The sequence below is a fragment of the Lycium barbarum genome, chromosome 10 (assembly GCF_019175385.1).
Source record: "Lycium barbarum isolate Lr01 chromosome 10, ASM1917538v2, whole genome shotgun sequence".
NCBI lineage: Eukaryota > Viridiplantae > Streptophyta > Magnoliopsida > Solanales > Solanaceae > Lycium > Lycium barbarum.
In genome coordinates this window covers 100,937,099-100,964,560 of record NC_083346.1, presented here as the reverse complement: position 1 = coordinate 100,964,560, position 27,462 = coordinate 100,937,099, and the positions used below count along the sequence as shown (strand labels likewise).

Here is a 27,462-nt window from a genome sequence, read left to right as displayed (position 1 = left end):
GTATTTCGACTAAACTATTTAATTAATAAGACTCTTGACTATTTATTATCTTGAGTAAATAAGGGCAAATTTGAAAAAATAAAGTTAATTTCTTCTTAGTTATATAAGTGAACAATGATAAAAGGCTAAATGAACACATATTTTAAACCAGAGGGAGTACTCAGCAAATAAAGAATTAATATTTGTGATTGTGATTATTCTAAACAAACAATTGGATTCAACAAGCTAAGCGCATAAAATACATTCACGGCTATCACGTCTCGACTAATCACAACTATCCATCCAGAAGAAAATAACCTTTTTACAAAAAAGAAGGACGAGGGGAAAGGAATTCAAACTATTTTACAGTTAAAAAAAATGAGGCCTGAGTTGATGTGGTTAAACTCGTTTAATTAGCTCGTCCCAAAAGCGATAATCGCATCTCTTACTAACTATTACCTCTGTTCACTTTTACTTGTCCATTATCCTAAAATTAGATGTCCACTTTTACTTGTTCAAATTGAAAAATTAAGAGATAATTTGTCATTTTATACATGTTTCACCCCTAATAGTACCTACTATTAATTTTCCAACATTTAGATGTCTGACAATGTACTAAATTTACAATTTAATATAATGTTTTTTAAAGGGTGTGCCAAGTCAAACATAGACGAAGGAAATTGTGATTTTGCTGTGAGAATATCAACAGTTTAGCTTCCAACGAAAATAGATTAATGTCACAATGTCATAGCTTTGGATTGACTAGTTATGTAAAACTAGCAACATAAGTTAACCAGCATTACCTATTTGTTCTAATTACTGGTTTCGGTATGAGAATCTCAAAAGTTTAGCCTCCAACAAATAATAGGTGAATGTCAGAGTGTGCATAGCTTTGGAATTTGGATTGACTAGTTACGTAACACTAGCAACATAAGTTAACCAGCAGTACCTATTTGTGTTGATTACTAATTCACTAACGGACGCCATTCATAACTCGTAGCTTCATATATTTAAAAATCTTCTGAATTGATTGTTGTTATGAAGGTTCGGAAGATTATATTATCCTTGCAACTTACTTACAAAATGTAATAACAAATACTTTAGTATAAGGGATGGAGTACGAAACCATCAGATAATCAAATTGTAAGGCGAAAATGTCGGTTTTAGATTGACACACCAAGGATTTCATTCCTCTTAGGTTCAATATGGCAGCTCCTCTATAGAATCTATGATAATATTAAAGCAATATATACAAGAGATTAGCAATAAAGAGAAGTGTTTTCTTACTGTAATTTCAGAAAACAAAACATCTTGCAGAACATGAATTAAACAAACTCGAACATAGTTTTGGCTAAAAGCAAGACAACTTGGATCACGAAAAAAACACAATTCACTTCAAATGCCAGAGTGAAACATTCGAGAACTGCTTAAAAAGTAAAACACAAGAATTGCATTACAAGAGACCAACCCTTCTCAAAGTTCAATTTCAGGGGCTTTTCTAAAGTAGTATGCAAAAAAGACTCAAAGCCAAAGTACAGAACTTCTGCTGTTGTTTTCATCAGATGAAGACTACAATCTGCGGTCCAAACTCTATACTGAAATGAAGTAAACTGCACAAATGATTCAGCTCCCAGCTCCTAGCATTATGACTCAGAAGCGTGATAAGAACACACTACCTCCATTCCATTCTGGTTGTCTCACTTTGAGTAGGTATGGGGTTAGAGTGAAGTGGAAACACTACAATTTCTTTCTGTTTTTGGGAGAAAGACAATGGTAGTAATAAGATGACATTAAGAAAGTGCTGCAAATATATGTCGATCAGTTGCTCAAAGAGCTAATCTGATTCCCTTTTCTATTCCTACAAAGCATCCAGAAATATGTACAATTTTTTAAAGAGTAGCAAACCAAAACCAAAGATACCATTTACTTGTTGCCAACCAAGTCCATCCCTTCTGAAACTTGACCAAATATTTGTCAAACTCTACTAGACATTATGGATTTGACCAAGTCCAATATCCGAACATAGTCAAAAAATAGAGCAGAGTCTTTGCCTTCAAGCCCATCCCTACTCACCCTGTTACTACCAGTAAGGTTGTTGCATGGGCTTCCACCGATTACTAAATCAAATCCTCCCACTTTATCAATCAGTTGCTCCAAGCGGTCTCCATTTAGCTCTTGTACATCGTCAAAATCTATAAGGTTCCCTCTCTGATTAGTTTGCTCCCACCAGCTTCTCACAATATTCCTATTAACTTCAGACTTTTCCACAGAAACCACATTGTTCAATGGAATACCTAGACGATAAAGGGCAACCTCAGCACCACCAATTCCCGAAAACAATGATAAGACATTGATACCTTTTGGAAACAGGTCTTTCAACACCGACAAATGGTACGCCACAGTGTCAACCTAATAAAAATATCGATCCAAGTATCATGTTAGTAATTATTATAACAAAGAAAAGAAACTTAAGAAGCTAATGAACGAGTTGCTTCACTACATTGTGCAAACTGTATGTGGGGAAAAAGCAAAGGGGTAAAAGAATACAAGCTTGGATAGATATAGTGAAACTCCGAAGAAAGAAGGTTAAGGTTATGTCTAACCTGGAACGAGTTCCCAAGTGACTTGTATCTATCCGTCCTACTTATACCACCTCCCCGGGTATGATTCCTTGGAAACCCTAGCAGCATTTCAACTTCATCAGGCTCCAAAGGAGCAACTTTGTTTCTCCCAACCCACAGCAAATTCCACTTCCGGCATTCATGAAGAATATCCTTTTGCACTATCACAGGTGGCTCACCAACAAAGTTATCCATAGCTTCCAAAGCTTTCCTGATTCTATCAGCCAGCCTTGCACTCCCAATACATGTTTGCAAACAATTGAACTTTATCCGTACATCCCAAGATGGCCACCATTTCTTTGTTAGGGGAAATGCCTCGTGAATGGTACTTGGGGGAAGTGGAAGTAAAGGAAATCTACCTTCAATTGGCAGATTATGAACATATCCCCTTTTTCTTGCACTAGCGCAAAAGTATTTTGAATCAACGAACTCAGGCTCAATATCATAAAGGAATCTGGAAATTTTGCCCCACACATGCTTTGGAGCTAGAGCAACATTCTCATAATAGAAATAAGGGGGACCAATAGCTTGCTCTGGAAGAGTTCTTTGCACCATTCCTGGAACTGATTGCGTAGGAACCCCAAATCCAATCATAGGGTTGGGCAAAAGAATTGTATCTTCATCTAAAATCGCCCTTTGCTTTTTTCTACTGCACAGTTCATTGTTCATCTTCCTCTTCTTGTATCCACCACTATTTAGTTTTGGCTGTCGCAATGGAAGGAGACATCAATTATACGAAAAATGATATCGCTAATTTGTTTGCAGTTGCAAATGCGAAGAAAGTTGAACAGATTGTTAGATCACATGAGCCCATTGCAAAATATTGCGAGGGGAAAACAGACCTTCACATCTTCTGGCAGATATACATCTTCTTCTCTTGCCATTTGAGCAGCACACATGAAATCTATCAATTCAGCAAGAGATGCTTTTTGACCTAGAAAGTTGTGAAGAGGACATTAATAATTCAGAAATGAAATCAAAAATAGGTCTTGCAGTTCTAAAAGACATTGAGGCATATCGTAGCATTAATAAGCAGGATTTGTCCTAGATACTAGGAACTCAACTTAGTAGTGTATACCCTAGAACTTGCATGAACAATATTTCTTCTGCCAGTGATAAACCTTAGCATAATTAATCCATATCAAAAGCCAAACTAAATATGTCATAAGAAAAAATATTCAGATAACATTACTAATGTAGAGGACAAAACATAATTTAATATACACACATCTCTCCATTGCTATGGAAGCCTCTTCCGCTGGGTATCCCATATTTGCCAGGAATAGTAATGTCTGCTCTTTTTCAGACAAAGAACTGCTCCCGTCTTGCAAGTAGCACTGATCAGCAGAATCCTATCACACGTAGTACAAGAAGAATGTCAGAAAAGCTACACATAATTGTGCCCAGAAAACTCATAAAAGGATTCAGAACAAGCAAAACTCTTAAATGGTAAAAGATGTATTAGTTGATGCATATCACTGACATTGAATTACACAAATTATGTGACAGATTTTTTAAAAAAAAAGCATCGTTCGATTAAAATTGACTAAATGTATACTTTTGAAAAAAGACAAACCAGATTAACTAATATTTAGGTCACAATTAGACACTAAAAAGAACAACAGAGAATTATGTTTGAGGTTAACATACTATACAGTTGTCTGAGTCGGAGGACCAACTAACTTCCTCGTAAGCATCATCCAGAAAGTTCTCGTCGTATTGAGAAGAGCTATCATCAGAACTAATGCAGGGATCCAGCTGAGAGCTCGTACTGGGCTGTTCTTCCGGAGAGTCTTCAAGGGCCTGCAACATCCAAAGACAAACAAAAAGTATGATTGGTGCTGCTTAAATTTATGCAAACAAAGATCATAATTTTTCCATTTTTGTTCCTCTTCTTTTTTAGGAGATAGGGCGGGGGGGGGGGGGGGGGGGGAGGGGGGGGGGGGTTCAAGCATTAAAGGGTCATTACTAGTGAAAAAATGAAAGGATAGAAGAAAATCGCCATTACAATGAAGAGTTCTTAACACAATCAAGCTTGCATTCAGAGCTGTGCCGTGATAAATAACAATTGGCATCATACATCGCACAGTCAACACCTAGGAAAGTGGTTACATGGCAGAATCTCTTCATGGGTCCTAATAGCTGTCCATTTAAAAGTCTGATTGATCTAAGAATTTACTCTAAACAAGCAAACGAGATTCTCTCTCTAGACTATATTATGCAAGTGGTGGCACATATAAGCAACTATTAGAAGAGCAAAAGGTGGTTGCTAAAGGAGGGAACAAGAATTTCTCCCTCTCAGAGACAGTTACCTTTTGTTACAAAATCTAAAATGAGCAGTTTGCAAACAATGAGGCAGACGTTACTTACCTTGAATGTCAAAAGAGCATCCAGCACCAAACCTTCATTTTCTCCTGCGTCTCAAGTCAAATAACATAAATACGACAATTGAAAAATCAAATTTTTAGTTGTATAAAGACTTGGCAAATTCAAATACCATTTTGTTCTATTGCTTTTGCAATAGATTCTTCAGGAAATCCCATCACTATAAATTGCTGAATGAATTTGGATTGGCAGGGTACTGATGATGAGCTTGCCTTCAGGTAAGAGAAGACCGAAAGAAGTCATAAGTTCAGAAGCAACGTTATGAACCTTTTCTTTTTGAGCTGGAGGGGTGTTAAGTTTCCTTGACATGAAATATCACTAGGTATCAAATATAGGATTAAAGCATTTACCTCCCCATGGCAACGAACAGTATACTCTCCAGCATCTCTTAAATTCGTGCATGATGAAAATGTTGTGTCCGGTATTTCTTGTATTTCTAATTCATCTTCAGTATCCCAGTCAATGCTGTCATTGTCTTCCCCAGAGAGGTTTTTGTCCTGCGGGGGATTGAAACAAGAAATACAAACAAAGAATAAAAGATTTTCCTCCAATTATCAAAAATATGAATAAAGAAGGGGCCATACACTTTCTTTTCAGATCTATAAGACCAGAAGGAACTTAAAAAAAAAAAACTGAACAGGTTTAAAGAATCAAGAAACGAGATAAATTTACCATTTTTCAAGGTAAGCCTCAAAAAGAACTCCGAACTGTTCAGCAAAAAGAATAATTCAGCCCCTTACATAACACCAGAATGTAAACGTGAATCACTGCCATTAAAGCTCCACAGAGCAATCACTCAAAAAACAAAGTTTCTTCATGTCTGGACATAAAGACAAGGAGATAGCACTTATGTTCATTCCTTTTGGACACAAAACACAATTTTCAAAGATATACTGGATACCTTTTCTAATAAATTAAACATTTAGACAAAATCAAATAAGGCCTGTATTGAAAAGGAAATGAAGAGACTTTGCTCCATAATACTTAAACTCATCCTTCAGTTGGTGTTGTAAGAAATTCTCACAGCCCTTCTTACTCGCAAAGGTTACAGGAAAACTGAAAGTAAGAAAGCACTTCAGTACATAGAAAACAGTCAAGTATATGCACATAAGTTACAGGAAAGAGGAGTAAATGATAAGTGAGAAATTACATTTTTCCTTTCTATGTCCCGTCAAGAATTCAAGATAATATTACAAACGAATATATATATTCTTAGCAGCTTCTAATGTAAAATAGTATATTCTTCTCTCCTCTTCCAAACATCCTCTTCTACATAAGATAGCAAGACCTTAAGAACATTTGTGGACTTCTAAAATTTCAATAACATTCACCGAGAAAACAAAACCTCTTTTACTAGTGTATCAATGTGCATCTAATACTTACAGACAGAGTAGTATATCAGCTCTATCTATTTCAAAGTTTCACGGAAAATAAGCGCGCAATACATCAAAAGTGTCCACTTTTACTTGATGTCAAAGGCAACAACTTCATTGGCATTTCGGAAAGTGAAGTCTTGATGAGCATATATGACAAGGTATAAAGAATTAGGACATGGTAAAGTTTCCATCATTCTTTGCTATGAAAAACGCCCTGCACCTAACTATAAATAACTTGCACATACTGAACAGAAGGAGAAATAACCAAATGGAACTTCAACAAGTTACTTAACAAGGGATATGTTAGCTACAACATGAGCTGAGTATGGTAACTCTACTGGCAGATGTTACTTCAAGTTTTAAAACCTCACTCACAGAGACCAAGTGTGAAAACAAACAATAAAAGAGGTTATGACGAGCTTAACACTGAAATATCTCTTCTTTGTGCAGAATAGACGCAAGGCATGGATGGTTTAGTTGTAACAGGTTAGTTACAACTTGGCGCTACTATTAATACAATTATTTTTGCTTATCAAAAAAAAAAAGTCATGGATGGTTCAGTTCAATTTCTAGCTGTTTTGAAGACAAAAGGCAATTGTTTAGTATCTTTGGTCTCAAGGTATTCCTCATAGGTTTCCCCAACTATGCCACAACTGAAATTTGAACGTATTTGTCTATGTCCTCTAGGATGTGCTAAATTCAAAAGCTATTGACTGGAACAAAAATAATAGCTTTCAAACATCTGAAGACTTTGACGTGCAAACATTAGCAATTGTCAAACAATAACTTTACCATAAACCACCATTATATCAAACTATACTGATTTTTACATAGTTTCATCCCTTTCGTACACCAAGAATTTCACTGTCTCACAAAAAATAGATAGAAAGTGAGAAATCTCCAAAATGTGTAACTGGTCATTTCCTTGTATAATCAAATGGTGTATTCAGCAGCTTATATGTTTAGGATGCTAAATGGTTATTTAGTCTTACTTGCTATCCATCTTTGTGGGGATCAAAGAAGTGTTTTTATATTCACGTTCTTGATTGAGATTATGAGCGCGTCACTGGGATCAGCGGTATTTTCAATTGGAGCTTTTTTCCTCACTATTTAAATATAGACCATATACTCTTCAGTTTACTGCAAAAAACATTCATATAGTAGGGCAGATTCACGAATCCTGCAGAAAGTCAATGAAGGAGTTTCCAACCTTTATCAGGACGATACTGGAAATATGCAACTCATGCAAGTCTAAATCAAATGGCAGATAGATCATTTGACAAGAATTTTAATGAAAAATTACTCCTACTTCTGCAATTGGGAATTAGGTTTTGTTTGCCCATCAATTGTGAAATAAAACTTCAATTGCACCTAGAAATTCCTAGCAGACAAATAATTTGTGACATCAATTAACGATTACAAGTAAGCAAACGACCAAAACATTTTAAAACCATAGTTCTTACCTGAGAATATTTGGCGATGAAGGTCGTCAAGCAACTTTGAGCTATATCAGAAATCTACTTAATATCCTGCATTACCCAAGAACCCAGACAAATAAAAAGTAAAAAAGATTGGGGAGACAACAACAGTTTCAGCAAATTCAAAAACCAAAAACGAAACGTTCTTTTGTTTACAAAGTGAAAATGAAAAGAGAAGATATACATGCAGAGATTTGACAAGAGAGCTGAGAGTGAAGCAAGAAGAGACTTAAGAAAGATTCTTGCTGAGTGAGGACTAGGAGGACAGTGAGTAAAGGAGAAGACAGATTCACATAATACTGAGACGACAGAACACCCCCCCCCCCCCCCCCCCCCCGCTTTGAATTTGTCTCAAACAATTGAAGATTGAAAATATTAGTAAGAGGTACGCGCTACACGCCACATCAGATAATCCAGTGTCACTCGCCTCCACATCAGATTCCTATTTCACTCGTGCTAAATTAAGGTATCTCTATTGTTCTTATATTTTTTGGAAATTACACACATATATTAGCACTAGTAGAGAGTAGACCAACATGAACAAAGTCTTAATGCTCTTGTTTGAGTTGCCCTATATGACCAAACGCAATTACTACCATGGTCTCCATAGTTTCAACTCCCCAAAAGAAAACTAGTGTACACAGTGCTTATATTTTGTTACATTCTGGAAAAAACTCCAACAGTATGAGATACAACAGAAGTCATTGCATCATCAAGAATAATGAGAAATTGCACTGAAAAAAAAAACATTAATTTGCCACTTCTATTCTGGACTTCTCTCCGCAGAAGTTTTTGGTCCAGGTTCTTATTGCCCATAATTTTCTGTAATTTCAGCTATAACTAATCTGGATGGTTGTGAAGCACAATGAATCATAATGGTCAGAATAGAACAACTGCTGCATAATTTTTACATCGAATTTGAGTTGTTTCACACCCATCTTTTCAGCGTTTTCTTGAGCTATAGTTACTTCTCTTATTCGAAGCTGTGAACAATATGACCTAATGTTTCCAAGCAAGGGAATGTATACTGAGAGAAAAGAACTAACAATCACTCAGCTCAATAAAAGTTAGGTAGTTGAACCAATCACAACAACAACAACAACAACATACCCAGTGAATCCCACAACGTGGGGTCTGGGGAGGGTAGAGTGTACGCAGACCTTACCCCTACCTTAGGTAGGAAGGCTGTTTCCGGAAGACCCTCGGCTCAAGAAAAAGCATAGGAAAGGTCAGATACGGGCAAACAATTCAAAGCAATTATGAAAATGAAAACAACGAACGTGAATAAGCCATGATAAACCATTCTGTGAAAACAGATACTCGCAGAAATCAAGAGACAAGAAACTATAGAGCAATGCAACTACTCGTAAGAAAGGATAAACGCGACTACTAGCCTTCTACCCTAATCTGAGTCCCCCATACCCTCCTATCTAAGGTCATGTCCTCGGTAAGCTGGAAATGTGTCATGTCCTGTCTAATCACCTCTCCCCAAAACTTCTTCGGCCTACCTATACCTCTTCTAAAACCGTCCATAGCCAGCCTCTCGCACCTCCGCACTGGGACATTTGCGTCTCTCTGCATCACATGCCCAAACAATCTTTGCCTCGCTTTCCACATCTTGTCCCCCACTGAGGCTACTCCTACCTTGTCTCGGATAACTTTATTCCTAATCCTATCGCTCCTAGTGTGCCCACACATCCATCGCAGCCTTCTCATTTCCGCCACTTTCATCTTCTGAACATGAGATTAAATAGAAAAGAAAAACAACAAATGCCAGCATGGATAACAGAAGAATAAATCACTTCCAAAATCCTCATTGCACTAAATTGAACATAAAAACAATCGTACATTATTGGCATATATATCTTTCGTAAAGAAACGAATGACTGCAGATTTTTGGTCTCTTACTTCGGTTTTCCCACCCGTGCAGAAAAAGTTTTAAAGCCTTAACTACTTGTTAGACAAAAGCTTTTCAACGAAACAAATTTCTTGGGGACCTTATTTCAATTCGTTACCAACTTATATGAGCAATTTCGCCTCCAGATAACTTTCACTCAAGTGCAATCCAGTTAGAAACTGTTACATAATACTTCAACTCATCCTTCAGTTGGTCTTGTAAGAGGTTTTCACACAAGTCCTTATCAAAAAAAAAAAAATTCACACAATTCAACTTTTAAGCCCTTCTTACAATTAAGTATATGCACATAAGTTACAGGAAAGAGGAGTAAATGATAAGTGAGAAATTACATTTTTCCTTTCTATGTCCCGTCAAGAATTCAAGATACTATTACAAACAAATATATGTTCTTAGCAGCTTCTAATGTTAAAATAGTATCTTCTTCTCTCCTCTTCCAAACATCCTCTGCTACATAAGTAAGATGGCAAGACTTTAAGAACATTTGTGGACTTCTAAATATTCAATAACATTCACCATGAAAACAAAACGTTTTACCCGCTTAACAGTGTGCATCTAATACTTGGAGAAAGAAAAGTATATTAGCTTTATCTATTACCAAGTATCAAGGAAAATGAGTGCACAGTACATCAAGATTATGTCCAGTTTCACTTGATGCCAAAGGCAACAACTTCATTGGCATCTTGGAAAGTGAACTCTTGATGAATATATATGGCAAGGTATAAAGGAATTAGGAAACGGGAAAGCTTCCATCATTTTTTTGCTATGAAAAATGCCCTGCACCTAACCATAAATGATTTGCACATACAAAATACAAGGAGAAACAACCAAAAGAAACTTCAAAAAGATACTTAACAAGGGATATGTTAACTGAGAATGGTAACTCTACAGGCAGATGTTACTTCAAGTTTTTAAACCTCACTCACTTTTTAAGCCTCACTAATAAAGACCAAGTGTGAAGACAAACAATAAAAGAGGTGATGACAAGCTTAACACTGAAATTTCTCTTCTTTGTGCAGAAAATACACAAGGCATGGATGGTTTAGTTGTAACAGGTTAGTTCCAACTTGGCACTACTGTTAATACAATTATTTTTGCTTATCAAAAGAAATAGTCATGGATGGTTTAGTTCAATTTCTAGCTGTTTTGAAGACAAAGGCAATTTTTTGGTCTCAAGGTATTCCTCATAGGTTTCCCCAACTATGCCACAACTGAAATTGTAAAGGAACAGTAAAAGAGCAACAAAAAGAAGCAAAAGATGTGAATTGCTTACATAGATGAGGACAATCCAACTCCAAAGGAACAAGGAGTTAAAAAAATTCAGACAAAGTCTCAAGGAAGAAATTCACAATTTCAAGCAATCTGATAATGTGATATTGCATGTTTTGTATTTAAGATGATTCATTTGAACCTTGTCGCACTGTTATACATTTGAAACGATCATACATTGATATTGCATGTTTTATACTTGCACCTCCTAAAGATTGTCTATTTTCCTCAATATGTACAAAAAATAGGACAAGGTTCAGATGATGCATCCAAACCTTTACTAGCAAACAGTAATTAGCACAGCAACATTTATCGTTTTCATCCTAACCTCCTAATTCGGGTAGCGAAGTCTCCTATAAGCCATTAATTTGAACTAGTTCAAGGGGCGGCGCGTGGATTTGGTGTTAATCTTGTCAATTTCTCATCCCTTTAAAAATACAAACCTAGCCCCATACCTTCACCAAGAAAAGAAAATGGCCAATACAGCCACAATAGTACAGATACAATACGGCCACAATAGTATAGATACAATTTTGTATCTTCCTATTTAACACTCATCTCCCGCACTCCCATGCTACACATTTTCTTCTGAATATCTACAAATGTTCCTCCTAGCTCAATAGAACAGAAATATCTTTATTATATCTTCATCTCATGACATCTAGTAAAAGAAAGAAATCTTCCTATATAACACTCATCTCCCGCACTCCCATACTACACAATTTTCTTCTGAATATCTATAAATGTTCCTCCTAGGTCAATAGAACAAAAATATCTTTATTATATCTTCATCTCATGATATCTAGTATCTAGTAAAAGAAAAAGAAAGAAAAAGAGGAAGTTTTGGTTTTTGTGTAGTAATAGCTTAGTCCTTTTATACGAAGAGTGATACACCAAGTGATAAACGAAAAAACAAAATAAATTGCACAGAAATAGAGTTTCTAGAAAGCTTTGTTTTACCTACCATTGGCAACATGTTCGAAGCTAGACTTTTGGAGGCACTCTGATAAGTGATACCTAAGTTAAAGAGGTTAGGCAGGGTGCAAATTACAGAGGGTAAAATGTCGGAACAAAATGTGCTACTATTCCAAGAAATTCAGGATACCATACATTATAAACTCATAATCGTAGCTATGACAGGCATCTTTTCTCTCACTATATGTAATCAGTCATAGTTGTATTGGGTGTTCTGATTGTTGAATTTTAACATATATCATTTCTTAGGTCTACAATGCATTAGTTGCAAAAACAAAACCCCAAAATAAAAATAAAAAAATAAATTGCAAAATGCATCAGAATGCACCACTAGGTTCCAGTAGTCTCATTCAGCTTAAGCGTTTGCTTTTCCCATTTAAAAAAGATATCAACCTTTAGGCGAGTTGCATTGAAAACCTTCTCTTCAAGGTCTTGGTAGCATAATAGCAGTTTTCTGCCTTCCTTTGCGGACGAGTATTTTATCATTTTTCCAAAGAATGCTAGAAATATGACTCATGCAAGTCTAAATCAAATGGCAGAGAGACCATTTGACAAGAATTTTAATGCAAAATTAACTTTTTTGGAGTCAACTTCTGCAATTGGGCGATTAGGTTTTCCGTTTGCCTATCAATAGTGAAATAAAACTTCAACTGCACTTAAAAGTTCCATGCAGACAAAACTTAGGTTCGTGACATTAATAACCGATTACAAGCAAGCAAATGACCAAAACAATTTAAAACCATACGACTTACTTGAGAATCTTTGGCGGTCAAGATCGTCAAGCAACTTTGAGCTATATCAGAAATCTATTTAGAGCCCGTTTGGATTGGCTTATAAGTTGCCTATAAGTTGTTTTCAGCTTTTCTGAGTGTTTGGCTGGCCACCTTAAAGCCATTTTGTGCTTAAAATAAGCCAAAAAAATTAATTGGGCCCGTTTGGCTTAGCTTATCTAAAGCAGCTTATAAGCTGAAAACAGCTTATAAGCCAAAAAATATAAGGGCCAAAAAAAATAAGTTGGACTACCCCAACTTATTTCTTTTTGGCTTATAAGCTGTTTCCAGCTTATAAGCTGCTTTTTTTAAGCCCATCCAAACAGGCTCTTAATATCCTGCATTCCCCAAAAACCCAGAGAAATAAAAAGTTAAAAATTACGAGAACAACCATGGGTTCAGCAAGTTCAAAAACCAAAAATAAATAGAAAATATTAGTAAGAGGTATGGTCCACCTCAGATAATCCACAATCACTCGAGTTCACATCAGATTCTTACTTCCCACGTGCTAAATTAACGTATTTCCGTGTTAATAAAGTTTTTTTTTTTTTTTTGGGGGAAATCACTCACACACACACTTATATATCAGTACTAGTAGAGAGTAGAGCACGGGCCAAAATGAACAAAGTCTTAATGTTCTTGTTTGAGTTGCCCTATATTACCAAACGCAACTACTACAATCACTATAGTTTCACTCCACAAGAGAAAATTTTGTACACAGCTCTTACATTTTGTTACATTCTGGAAAAATTTCAGTATCAAATTCATCAAAATTCATTCAATCATCAAGAATAATGGCACATTGCACTTGAAAAACAAAATAGAAACATCAATTTGCCAGTCCTATTCTAGACATCTCTCTGCACAGAAGTTTTTGTTTCAGGTTCTTCTTGCCCAATTTTCTGTAATTCAAGATATAACTATTCTGGATGGTTGTATGCAAGCACAATGGTTCATAATGCTCGGAATAGAACAACTACTGCAGATTTTTTATGTCAAATGTGAATTTGTTTTGGACTTCTTCGTCAAATGTAAGTTCTTCTACACCAATCTTTTCAGCATTTCCTTAAGCTATAATTGCTTCTCTTACTCGAAGCTATGAACAATATGACCTAGGGGTTCCAAGCAAGGGAATGTAAACTGAGAGAAAACAACTAACAATCACACGGCACAAGGGAAGTCAGGTAATTGAACCAATCACAAAATCAGGAAGTGCAATAGAAGAGAAAAAACAACAAATGCATGGATAACGGAAGAATAAATTACTTCCAACATCATCAATTCACTACACTGAACATTACAAAAATAATCATACATTATTAGCATATATATCTTTCCTGATATCAACTGTAAGCAACAGATGAATGTATATCAAAAAGGAATTAACCCTATTTTTCCAGATTTTCCCTTATTTAAGTGCTAAGTGATTAGATCCCAATGTGTCAAGTTAATAGTAATGTGCAAATTTTAATTAAGGGTAGTTAAAACGCCTATTTTTTTTCTAGGAGTTAGTATTTTCTTAAAGGGTGTGCTAAAGGCTAAGTGGACACTTATTTTGAACCGGAGGGAATACCTTTTATCAGGATGATTCTCTCAATTTTAGATTCTTTAGTCATTTGAGCATGTTATCCAATTGAGACATTTATATATAAGCATTTTAATAAACACTTGATGTTCACGGTTTTGATTGATTATTTGTTGCCTCAAATCTCTATATCTGCCTGCTTAAATAAATAATTTCATCACAACCACACAGTACTTTTCCAAAAAAAAAAATTGATGATTTGGATTTTTCACCTCTGCTGTTTTCTAATGCAGGTTACAGACAGTTAAAACTATCTTTTTCTTTTATAGGAAGGGGGGGGGGGGGGGACCTTTCTTCGTCATGTAGTGAATTAACTTATCAACATCAAAGAGGCAAATTCACTAAGGGTGTGCTTGGTCCAATTTTCTCATGCTCGGTTGGTCAAAATTTTGGAAAAAACATTTTCTCTAGGAATTAAGTTCCTTAAAAATGAGGAAAATGAGTTTCCTAATGGAAGTAGGGAAAACAAATTCCACAAGTGGCATTTCTGTCTCCTCCCCACCCCCCACCCCTCACCCCTACCCACCACCCACCCCCATAGTATTTGTCTAGATTATATACAAATGCTTTTAGGATAATATTTTTTGCTTACCTACCGAACACAAGAAAATAAGTAAGAAACCCACTTATTTTCCTGGAAAACATTTTCCAAAGAAAACATAATACACCCTAATTGGAAAATGGAGCTCAAGGACAAACCAACCATATTGTAGAATCAAACAACAACATACCCAGTATAATCCTACAAGTGGGGTGTTGGGCGGGTAATGTGTACGCAAACCTTACCTCTACCTTGGTAAGGTTACATATTGCAAAATCATGGGTCAAAAAAACCCTTCCATATCAGTAATTGGTTTAACAAACACATTAGGATGACTGTTTCATACACATTTGTACTAACCTAGATGAATAGTCACAAAAATTTCCATTGCATGTCGAGAAGAAACTACTAATTAATAAACTAATTACCACAACATATAATAATACAGACACATGCAGATATAAATCAGGGAAATTTTCAAAAATATGCAGCCCAACATAAAATATTACGCCACATAGCCCAATATACAATATTATACAACATTATACAAAATTAGGTGTTTATAAACAAACATGAGCTAAATCAAGTAACAAACTCAAAATATAGGTTACGTGGCGTAAATATTTTCAAAAATGGACATAGAGCGTAATTTTCACAAATCATTATACATAATGTATCAACCTTGTATAAAAGTGTATAAAAGGTGTTTATACACAGATATGGGCTAAACCGGGTAACAAACTCAAAATACGGGCTACGTAACGTAAATAAATTCTCCCAATAGACATAGTGTAATTTTTCTTTTTCCCTATAAATAAACTACTCCCAATAATAATGAAGCAAGAACCAAAAAAAAAAAGGGGGAAAACTATGCTCTATATCTATTTTTGAAAATATTTACGCTAGGTAGACCATACTTTGTGTATAAACACCCGATTTTTCCCATATTTGTGTAATAAACACCTTTTATACACTTGTAAAGGTTGATCTATTATGTCTTGTGCTTTTCGCAGGTATGCTGTATAATGCTGTATATTAGGCTATGTGGCGTAAATACTTTCTAAAGCTGTATATTTTTTAAAATATTCCCATAAAATAAAATATTCCCAAAAAAGGGATATTTTCAACAATATACAATCCTGCATAAAATATTATATCCGCGTAGCCATATTTTTAATTTACATCCACATAACCAGTTTTTTTTTTTTTGCAACAGTGTTTATACACATGATATACAACATTATACACTTACTGTAGATAATGTATAAACCTTATATAAAAGTGTATAATAATGAATAAAAGGGCCATTTCGGGTAAACACTTTCTCCAAATAGACATAGAGTGTTATTTTTTTCCCAAAAATAATCAACCAACACTTACTGGAATGTTGTCACCAGTTTGCTCCACTGTAACCTTAAATCTAATCCCCGAGAAACAAAACTATTACCTAATAAACCAACTCCATTTCCATTTTCACCCAAGCTAATATTACCGAAAATAGGTATATCTCCTTTTGGATAATAAGCACAATAACCAATATTAAGGACATATTAGTCTTTTCATTTTAATGGAGAGACACGTGTTATCATATTAGCAAATGCACATAAACACAACTTTCTAGTAGCTTCCCAGACGGGTTTTGTTTGAATTTTCCATCTGTCAAAAACAAATCAACTTAGGTTTTTTTTTTTTCATAAAATCAATTAATCAAATTTGACATGAAAAAATAGATTTACTTTTTATGAAAAAAATTGATAATCCACAAAAATCTGCACTGCTTGTCGAGAATAAGCTACAATTGATAAACTAAGTTACACAAAATATAATAACACATACACATGCAGATATAGAAAAAACCAACATTTACCAAATAGATGACGTTATTGAAGCATTTAGAGCACTTAGTCGAATTCCATTTCCATTTTCGTTGAAGCTCATATTACCGAAAATATACAAGTGTATAGAAGAAGAAATCAGCTTTCACTAGGCAAACAAGAGAGTGATAGAAGGTTACTGTTTTGGGCTATATGATGAAATTACGTAAATGGCCTTTAGATGTGAAGCACAATAACCAATATCAAGGATGGAATAGTCATTTCAAAAGCATCATCTTTCTAATGTAGGAACACGTGGTATCATATTAGCTAATGAACATAAGCACAACTTTCTAGTAAATGAGTCATCCATCTACTAGAATGTTCTGCTTATGTGTTATCAAACCAAATTCTTTATATTGGATTCTCTAGTCTATAAGCTAAATCAAATTAATAAATATCGATATTTTCAATCTCATTTTTTAAATTTAATTTATATTTTCTATTTTTTTAAGTAAGGTTTCTTCATAATTGATTTTTTTTAATCTATCTCAGATTTTCTCATTTTTTTAATATAGTTTATATTTTCTTTTTTTTTAAGTAAGGTTTCTTCATCTAACTAATATTTCTTTAGTCCTATCAAAATACATTAATGATATAAAACTTTTCAGAAAAATAACACAAAATATGAGATAAATCATAACATTAGTCTCATCAAGAATAAAAATATAAAAATTCATAAAGATAGTATTTTTAATAAGAGATAATGAAAATAAAATAGTTTGATTTGAGTTTTATTTAAGTTACTAGATAGCTTTATTTAAGTTACTAGATATTTATGGACTAGACAAGAAGTGAGACAAGTCCACTGAAGAGGGTGTGACTGGTGCATGTTGAGCCTTAAATGTTGGGAGAACTTTAAATGTGACGAGTCCACGTACAGTGTAGGGCGTGACTTGATGTGTGTCGAGTCCTCCATGTTGAGAGAATTTCAAGCGTGGCGAGTTCCCGGTGTGAGATGTGACTTATACTTATCGAGATTTATAAAACCTAGTTGGGCAGTGTGTCTATGCAGTGTTAACACACTAGTAGTTTTTCATAATGTCTGTGGGTGTTCATGTTTTCCGTATTGGGATGGCCAAGTCTGAGTATATGGCGGGTCGATCGGCTCTCTCATAATGTCCTTCCTCCCCTATATTTGATTTGAAGCACAATAACCAACATTAAGGACGGACTAGTCATTTCAAAAGCACAACCTTTTAATGCTGTAACACGTGTTTCCATATTAGCAAATGAACATAAGCACAACTTTCTAGTAAATTACAAATGTTATGTACTAGAAAATTCTGCGTATGTGTATGGTTTCAATGTTTCATCCATCAAAGCCAAATTAATTATACTAGATTCTGTATAAACTAAATCAAATCAATAAAAGTTAAATTTTAATCTCAGCTTTACTCAATTTTTTTTAATTAAGTTCATTCTTTTTTTCTTGTAAGGTTTTTTCATATCGAAATACATGTACGTAACTCGTGTTTCTAAATGTTTATTATGTCCTAATACAATAATTATATGACGCTTTCCAGAAAAATAACACAAAATATAAGATAAATTATAACTTTAGTGTCATTAACAGTAAAAATAAGGAAAATCGATCATAAAAGAAATATTTGTAATAAGAGATAATGAAAAAATGAATGTAATTTTATTTGGGCTTTATTTGAGTCACTAGATATTTATGGGCTAGACAACAATTGAGACGATTCCCTTGAGGAGGGTGCGACTCGTGCATGGCGAGCCTTTACCGTTGGGAGAACTTTGAGTGTGACGACTCTACAGTGTAGGGCGTGACTTCGTGTGTGTCAAGTCCTCTATGTTGGGAGAACTTCCAGCATGGCGAGTTTCCGGTGTGAGCTTAGGTCTACATATGGGGTAGACCTATTAGAACTCGTAAGTAGATTGATTAAATCTCTGTTATGTCAAGCTATGTACCGCTTCAGCACAAGGTGTTGTTGTTGATGAGGATCATTCCATGTATATTTTTTACATCTACATAAAGGCAGGGTCAAGTACGGGATAATGGTGGGTCATCGTGGTCTTACTCTATGTCAAGATTTCCCCAAATGCATCGTAAGATTAAATGGTGTCGGATGCTATTGTTTGTCGATCTAGACTACAACACGAGGGTCTGTGCAATGAGTTGCAAACACATTTATCGGTGAGAGAGTGGTCATTTCATGTTTCTTGTTAGATTGTGTCCGATCAAGGAAGAGAGGGGAGAACATGTAGGAAAGTCGCATGCTCAAAGGCTTGTAGCGTGGGTAGCGTAAGCCTCGAGTCTAGCTTCAATCCTGTTAAGGAGCAGGTCTTAGTTGACGAGGGTCCATGAGAGCGGTATACCAGTTCTATCTATAAATGACCCATGACTTTGACCTGGCAGTTCTATCTGCATATATAAAGCCTACGAGTTTGGTCTAGTGGGTGCACACACAAGGGCCTAATGATTATGTGGTTATTATTGCGGATATTATTCACTGTGTTGTTAAACATACTATGGTTATTTAAGTTACTTCTATAATACAATTTTTGGTTTCATGCATTTATTTTGAATACTTGCTCCACGTGGTAAGACAGAGGAGCAGGTCGATGATTTTACTGGCTTTCTGATCAACAAATTCATTTACTGTTTCATGCAGATCCTACACTAGTGGTAGCGCAGGACATCAGTGATCTTTGTCCGATGAGGTGATTTAAATTCCAATGAGGTGAGTCAACTACAATTTGTTCGTGGTGGCTGCTATGTTATCTTTACCTATTCCTTTTTTAGTATTTTGGGTTATGTCCAGAGTGGATTCAGGATTTGAATGTGTTCCTTACAATAATCTCAAGTTAATATATAATAATAACTGGGTTCACAATATACATGGTCTGAACAAAAGTTACAAAATTCCAGCGAACCTGAACGATATGTGCTAGATCCGCCACTTATTTTGTCTCTTATATGTTGTACTCTAAATCTTTTAGATGCTCCTTGACACTGTATATATGGGTTTGGGCTACAGTTTGACTTTCATGTTACATTTATTCTTTTGCTTTCAAATTAAATTATCTACATGTCGACTTTATCATATACGTTGTGTTGGGTATGGTAAATTGAAAACATGGTTTGCTTAGTGAGTAATAGCTCGTTGGATTTATATTTATCCCGACTGATGAATTTGAATCGTGACACTACGTTCCTTCGGTAGGAAGTTATTTATAAATAAAATAAAACTAAAATAACTTACCTCGAGCTCGAGGTCACTGTGCAGGCAGCGGCGTGCACTGGGGGTGTGCTCTGGGGTGGCGGTGTCGAGTGGAGGTCGGGGATGGTGCAGGCTGGCCGATGGTAAGGTGTTGTGGTGGTGGGAATTTTGGGGCAAAGGGAGAGAGAGAGAGAGAGGAAAATGGGGGAAAACGATCTGCTCAATTATGTGTTAAAATTTTAGACCTCTTGAGGTCAAGAATTTAAGTCATGTTTGACCAACATTGACTAAAATTTTCGACCTCACGAGTTAGAAATTTTTTAATTTATTTATTTTATATTTATATGTATAAAATTTTTTTTTTCGTTTATTATTTGTACTAAATATAATTTCGTTAATTATTTGTACTCATGAGGTCGAAATTATATTTTCTCGTTAATCAAACGACCTTGTGAGGTCGAAATCCAATAAAAAAATTTATAAAATCTGGAAATTTCGACCTCATGAGGTCAAAAAATTTTGACCTCAATTGAGGTCGAAAAATCCCGTCTTTTTAGTACGCGGTTCGACATGCGATTTCGTCTCATGATTTCATCTGTGAGTTGAAATCCCAAATCATCCAAAAAGGCATGACTTGTGATTCCAAATCATGATTTCAAAAAATTTAAATGTAAAAGTTGACCCATAAGTTTATATTTTGTAAAAATAGATCCATAAGTTGGTAAATATATTACCAATCATGTTTATCGACCATTTATATCAAACATTATTAGATCTACAAGTTGGTAGTATATTTATAACAAATTTACTCTTGCCAACTATGTGGGAGGATTATATTAAAGAGTAGTGTTCAATTTTCCATTTTATTGAACTAAAGTTTAATCAATTGATGTTGTATTATTTAGAAAGGCCTTCATGTATAGCGTATTAATTATTTTATGAACTATGACTTGCTCATTTGGTAAGATTGTATAAGAATTGGGAAAGTTTTGATGGTTTTCATAACTTGTGGGTTTTTATATGTATAAGAAAAAATACAACTTAAAAAATCTAAATTGCATGTCCAAATATGATTTCATCTCATGATTCCAAATCATGTCCAAACGGGTCCTTAGTAGTGTTAATAGTTGGCAAATTCCAAGTTAAGAGTCACTTGAGACAGCATCAAACATGAAGAGAAAAGGTAATTTGCAAAGTTAGTAACATTTGCATTTAGTTACCTGTCATTCCATTTGTTGCATAGTCGAAAACATAATTTTCTGTTCAGTAACCTAACTTTGTCCCAAAAAAATTTTTTTTTTTTTTTTTTTAAATTACTCACAAGGGGAGAACACCCGTTCATAAGAGATTGCATATGGTTAGCATATGAGAATTAAAATGGATGAGATCATTTTTTTAAGAAAAAAATATGGAAATGAAAGAGAGGATAATATATCATCATCTATGCAGCCAAAAAGGTTTTTCTTAGCTTTTGAGGGCTAAATTGTGGTATTAGGTCTAAAACCTCACTTGCACAGAGGTGAACAATTGAACTAATGGTTTATTATTTTACATTTTCTTCAATGCATTTGTTGCGATTGAATGATACATTTCTACTACTATAAACAACCCTACCCTAATTTTCTCAAAGCCTTTTGGTGTATTCACTGTCAGAATTTGTAATGTTCGAAATTAAGAAAAGCATAGGATGTTGGGACTTAGTTTTTGAAGAAATAAGTAACCTGAATGAAGAAAACATGGAAATATTATTATTATTAGTAAAACAAACTTAGTAATATAAGTTCTTGATTTGACAGGACACTGTACATACATTTAATTATCCCTCAAAAACAAAAGAAGCAAACAAAAAGATGCTAGTGCAATTGTAGTATTTGGTACTACAGGTAGGAGAGATACATTTTTGTTTTGGGTACTAACTCAGATTGACAATTTCTGAACAGTGACTACTAAACTATCAACAATTAAAAATGATTAATCCTTTTTCCAAATTAAATTGTGATGACTGTGATTGCATTGAATTTTGTAATATGTTAAATGATCCTTATTGTTTAGTAGTACCTAAGCCTGTTTGGATGGGCTTATGCCTTTAAGCTGAAAACAGCTTATAAGTCAAAAAAAATAAGTTGGGGTAGTCCAACTTATTTTTTTTGGCTTATAAGTTGTTTTCAGCTTATAAGCTGCTTTAGATAAATTAAGTCAAATGGACTCAATTATTTTTTTGAGCTTATTTTAAGTACAAAATGACTTTAAGCTGGTCAGCCAAACACTCAAAAAAGCTAAAAACAGCTTATAAGCCAACTTATAAGCCAATCCAAACGGGCTCAAATTTGTCAAACACTCTCACTGCAGAACACTTCTAAGGTTAAAATCTTTGAGTTTATGGCATAATAAATTTAAATAGGAATATTTATTTCTGAAAAGACTGCTTCCGGGTTCCTACACTTCAATTAAGAACTCAGTCAATTATTAATAGTAATATTTTAAAGATCCAACAAACCACTTCTTCCTATTTCTTAATTTCTCTTAAAGGGCAAGATGTTCTTTTTGTCTCTGAAATATTGATTAGTTATGATTTTGGTCCTTGTATTATATGGTTAAACACATTTAACCTCCAATTAATTGAAATGTTCATTTAATCCTTTTACTTGTGAATCTTCATAAATTTAATAAACTATTAGCTATTAAACCACTCAAATACTCATGTGTAAGTTAAATTACAACTAGAACATTTTTTTCTATTATATATAAAGGTGCAAGGCCTATTTAGCGCATTTCCAAAGGTAAGCGGTTAGTTTGACTTTGGAAAGGCTACTAAGGACCGGGTGAAGAATGAAAAACGTCCGCTAAAGCCCAAGGTATAAGGTTTGCATATGTGATCATGAATCGAACCAGATTGAAACAATCAATTGTCTACGGACAAAGCCGGAACATACTATATACTCCAAATTTGAGGATAATATAGTTTTAAAATATAATTTTAATATAACATATTCCCTATAGAGAGAGAGACTAAAATACTCATTTAAGTTAATTAAAAGTTAAATATGCTTAATAAAATTCACAAGAATCAAAATCAGAATTTAACAATAATCGAGGGATCAAATTGCAATTATCCTTTCCTAAAACATTGCTCAAAAGAGTTGCTTGAGATATAAGTATATAAAAAGGTACGTAGTCCATAATGAAATTCACGTACAACCAACTTTTCCCATCACTTCTTTATAAACTTCAACCACGTCTTTACATGTACCAAATTTAAACGAAAGACTACCTTATTGTTTTCTTCTTCTTCAAAGATGTCTAAGCCAAGTGTAAGGAAACAAGCCATAGAGAAGCATATTAACCGTAGTTCTAAAGAGAAAGAGAAGGGGCCAAGCAATTATAGTAACTTGTTTTATTTATCCAAACACCTGAAGAAAGTTTACCCAATAGAGCTTCAAAAAACTTGTTCACTTCCAACTTATTCCCTTTCTTTATCTCTATCTCAAACTTCATCAGATGATTCTTCCCTTTCTACACTGGATGATCATATATTCTCTTCGTCGTTTCAAAGAAGAGAAATTCCAGCCAGCAAAAATGTTGTTCCACAAGTTAGTCGTGCTCTAAATCTTAGCACATGTCCTAGTGAAAAAGAGCTTATGAGGTGCAGTTGGATCACTAATAGCAGTGGTATATATTTCAACTACCATTACTTATCCTTTTCTTTTTCTCTTTGAACCAATATAATTTAATGTGTCTTACTGTTTTTGTGTTAATTTGGAAATTGTTTTTGATAATGGGTGCTAGTAGGAGTCGATCCTAGAACCTCTATCTGCTGCTTTGATACCATATTGAATTGTGTGACTATTTCATTCAAAAGCTTAAGCTCTTAGAGAGAGAGCACGCACTTTTATTTACTTAATTATATTCTCAACAAGATTTTTTTTTTCTATCTTTTTTTCCTTTTGTTGAGTTTAATATATATATGTGCACTTATTATGCGCAATTCTTTTAATATGATTAATTAGTTAGAAGATGACCTACAATAACATATAATTGTCTTTCGTAATCCTACTTTGATAACCTAAAAAATACAACAAAACCTTGCTGTAGAGGATTAAAATACATTATTATGGTACATTCTTTAGTGAAAAATTGACTTGTCATCAGAGGCGGATCTAGGTTAGAGATGTGGATTTTTGGAAACATAGTAACTTTTGTGTAAACTCTATATTTATATTAAAAAATTCATTAAATATATAAATATATATTGGAAACTCACAAACAAGGTAGGCGCTTGGTCCAGTGGTCGGTCTACCACAGTGGTAGTAATGGAACTTGCTAAAGCTTTTTTTAACCTCCCTTGATAAGTGTTCGATGCCCCTGGGACATGTATAATCAAGGTTTTTTTTTTTTTTTTTTTTTAATTGAAATCGCTGAGACCCATAAACTTCAAATCATAGATTTGATCTCTCTGCTTGTCATTAGTTAGAGGCAAAATAAAATTGGACGTGAAAGTAGGACTTTACTTGGATTATTCATCTTTCCAAGTATCAAAGTAAATTTAGGAAATTAAAGACTTATTGAGTGCAATATGTATACAGATAAGGCATATGTGCAGTTCCATGATGAATGCTGGGGTGTTCCAGTTTATGATGACCAGTAAGTAATTTAATATTTTAGAGCTTAATTATTCACCTAATTTTCCGATTAGTGATACTTCACAAGAGAATATTTAACTGCAGTCAATTGTTCGAGCTACTTTCATTGGCTGGCTTGTTGATGGATTTTAACTGGACTGAAATTTTAAAGAGAAGACAACTAATGAGGTACATATTTCCACTTAGTTACGTCTTGATGTATTAACTTATTGGCTTAACATATTGAAAGCCCCTTTGCCAACAAATTTTATTTAAATACTCGAAATACGGCTTGTTACAATTGAGCACCCAAGCAAATGATAAATTAATTGTTACTATTAGACACAGTTCAAACTTTAGAAAAACTTTTATGCGTGTTCTCAATTGTCTATTAGTTAGTTAAGTTAACCACATAAAATATGTCATCTCTTTTAGTTAGACACATCAACCTCAATTAAAAAAAAACCCTTGGGTTTTACAGCTTATTGAGGCGAATCCATATAATTAAAAGAGACGGTGTATTTTAAGTGGTTCTTATCTACGTAAATGGACATTTGAGAACACGCGAAAAGATTTTTTCAAAATTTGAATCGAAATTGCCAATAGGAACATTTTATTATGTGTTCAGGTGCTCAATTAAAACATGTTGTAATTTGAGTGTCTAAATAAAATTTACCGATAAGTTTAAGATGTTGTCAATGTCACATACAAAATATAGTTGAATAACCTTTTCAATGTGATAATTATACAGAGAAGCCTTTGTTGGATTCAATGCGAAGCAAGTGGCTAAAATGGGGGAGAAAGAGATTAAAGAAATAGTCTCTAATGCATCCCTGATGTTACCAGAAAATAGAGTTAGATCAATTGTTGACAACGCCAAATGCATAGTCAAGGCAAGTCTCTTAATTACCTTCATTTACCAACATTTTTATGTGTTAATTCCAAATATAGTCAATGAAAATTATATATTATAACAGTAATGTTATAACATTGTTTTTTTTTTTTTTAATCATGTCAAAGTAATTGAATTTTCTCTATTATTTATGATCATAACATCACTAAACTCTAGCCGTTATAATAATAAAATCATAAATAAAAAAATTGTCACAATAAGTTACTGAACTTTATCCATTATAATAGTAAAGTTAATAAAGTTTACGCATTAACGGTAAGCCTACCCATTAAGGTAACTTTTACTTTTATAGTGTGCAAAATCTTGTGATATTACTATTATATATAGTGGATAAATTCGTTTTAATTTGACAAAAGTAGCTTTGTCACTTATTGCCAAAGTAAACTACCATTTTTACCAAATCAAGTTGGTTAACTCCCTCCCCTCAACCCACGATTTAACTTATATAATATACACTTTCTGCGTGAAATTTTTTATGCTAATTTAATTTAATATGGTATATCAGGTAGACTTATTTTAAGTCATTAGTTTCACTTATTATGAGTAGTTACCTGTAATTATTTTTAGATGACTTCATAATGTACACAAAAGGGGATAATTTCAACCCAATATTTTTGGGTGATCTAGTTTACAAAACAACCACCAAATGTATGGGTTCTGTATATTTATACTTAAATATAGATATACAATGTGCAAAATGTACATATAGTATATATACATATCCGTGTATAGCCTTTTTATATTTGGGCTACTGCCGCCTGCAGGTAAGTAACTTGGCCGAAGGAACTTAAATGAAAGGATCCCAAAAAAAAATTATACATCATTAGTGCAACAACAATAACATACCTAGTGTAATCTCACAAGTAGGGTCTGGAAAAAATGGTGTGTATGCAGACCTACTCCTATCTTGTGAAGATAGAGAGGTTGTTTTCAGAAGATATACATCATTAGCGCATAAAAGTTAAATTTATTTATTTATTGATTGATATGCAGATTGGGAGGGAATTTGGATCTTTCAGCTGCTACATGTGGAACCATATGAATTATAAACCAATAATTAACAGATTTAGAAATGCAAGAAATGTTCCACTAAGAAGTCCAAAAGCAGAAGCTATTAGCAAAGATTTGGTGAAGAGAGGATTAACGCTTGTTGGGCCAGTGATTGTAAATTCATTTATGCAAGCGGCTGGAATGACAATTGATCATTTGATTTATTGTTTTAGACACAAAGAATGTGTTAATCTTGCTGAAAGACCTTGGAGGCATGTCTGAAACATATAATTCTCTTGAATTGTTTCCACATAAAAAGATTTAATAAATTATTAGGCTTCTCCAATTTATCCTAATCTTTTTCTTTTATTTTTGCATCTTCGTTATTTAAGTGTATTTTTATACATCAAGAGTTATGATGTTGTAATATCAGTAAAAGTCGTTCACACAATTAGTATGAACGTCATTCTTATTGTCTCATTTGTCCGTTTTCCTTTTATTTCCTCTATGTGTAATGACGCGACAATTAAATCCGATCGTGGTCTACTATTTTTTCATAAGATTTTTAATTTGCTCAAAAGAAATTTTAGATTGTGATTTAAAATGTCCATAAATTACAAGAGAAATAAAAAGATAATCATTTACTAAATAACTATCCTAAAAAAGATAACTAGAGAAAAATTCTGCTTTATTTCCCCTCTTGTCTCCTAGCCCATAATAGCTAAAATGAAAAATTGAAGGGAACTTATGTAAATGTACCCTTCGTCCAACTAATTTACCAATATGGCCAAATTATACACTATCTATACACTTCGATTGTATATATTGTGTATAGGTATGCATATTATATGTTTAGTGTATATATATTATATGTATGACATATGTCTATTTTGTATAAAGTATACACTACCTATATGTACACAATACATATAGGTAATTTATACAGCCAAATACCATTCGACAATCTAGTTTATATAATATGTATAC

General features: G+C 33.9%; 2 protein-coding genes across 13 annotated transcripts; one reads left to right on the top strand and one right to left on the bottom strand.

Moving 5' to 3' along the window:
- Positions 1-1,245: 1,245 nt before the first annotated feature.
- On the bottom strand, positions 1,246-20,151 carry LOC132615999 (DNA (cytosine-5)-methyltransferase DRM2-like). 12 transcript variants are annotated; one of them, XM_060330602.1, is made up of 13 exons: positions 16,762-16,918; positions 7,825-7,890; positions 7,671-7,742; positions 7,354-7,541; positions 5,658-5,720; positions 5,336-5,482; positions 5,098-5,197; positions 4,971-5,014; positions 4,251-4,403; positions 3,829-3,952; positions 3,443-3,534; positions 2,583-3,305; positions 1,246-2,388 (listed from the first exon to the last, which is right to left on the bottom strand). In XM_060330602.1, exons 5-13 carry the CDS (start codon positions 5,658-5,660, stop codon positions 1,954-1,956), a joined length of 1,821 nt encoding a protein of 606 aa, XP_060186585.1. In that variant the 5' UTR covers positions 5,661-5,720; positions 7,354-7,541; positions 7,671-7,742; positions 7,825-7,890; positions 16,762-16,918; the 3' UTR covers positions 1,246-1,953. The 12 variants fall into 12 exon arrangements, with proteins under 12 accessions (XP_060186585.1, XP_060186588.1, XP_060186589.1 ...); XM_060330605.1 differs by having other exon boundaries at positions 5,658-5,692; XM_060330606.1 differs by lacking the exon at positions 7,354-7,541 and having other exon boundaries at positions 5,658-5,692.
- Positions 20,152-23,219: 3,068 nt separating this feature from the next.
- Positions 23,220-26,961, top strand: LOC132615435 (uncharacterized). Its single transcript, XM_060330037.1, has 5 exons — positions 23,220-23,622; positions 24,537-24,594; positions 24,678-24,761; positions 25,324-25,465; positions 26,479-26,961. Exons 1-5 carry the CDS (start codon positions 23,250-23,252, stop codon positions 26,755-26,757), a joined length of 936 nt encoding a protein of 311 aa, XP_060186020.1. The 5' UTR covers positions 23,220-23,249; the 3' UTR covers positions 26,758-26,961.
- The last annotated feature ends 501 nt before the right edge of the window (positions 26,962-27,462 follow it).

Excerpts from the sequence above, each read along its gene's own strand:
- LOC132615435 (XM_060330037.1), top strand. The coding sequence starts at position 23,250 with ATGTCTAAGCCAAGTGTAAGGAAACAAGCCATAGAGAAGCATATTAAC. Across the intron at positions 23,623-24,536 it reads TTGGATCACTAATAGCAGTG|ATAAGGCATATGTGCAGTTC; the intron begins GTATATATTTCA and ends ATATGTATACAG. Across the intron at positions 25,466-26,478 it reads ACGCCAAATGCATAGTCAAG|ATTGGGAGGGAATTTGGATC; the intron begins GCAAGTCTCTTA and ends ATTGATATGCAG.
- LOC132615999 (XM_060330604.1), bottom strand. Across the intron at positions 5,015-5,097 it reads AAAAGCAATAGAACAAAATG|GAGAAAATGAAGGTTTGGTG; the intron begins GTATTTGAATTT and ends CTTGAGACGCAG. Across the intron at positions 4,404-4,970 it reads ATGCTCTTTTGACATTCAAG|GCCCTTGAAGACTCTCCGGA; the intron begins GTAAGTAACGTC and ends TGGATGTTGCAG.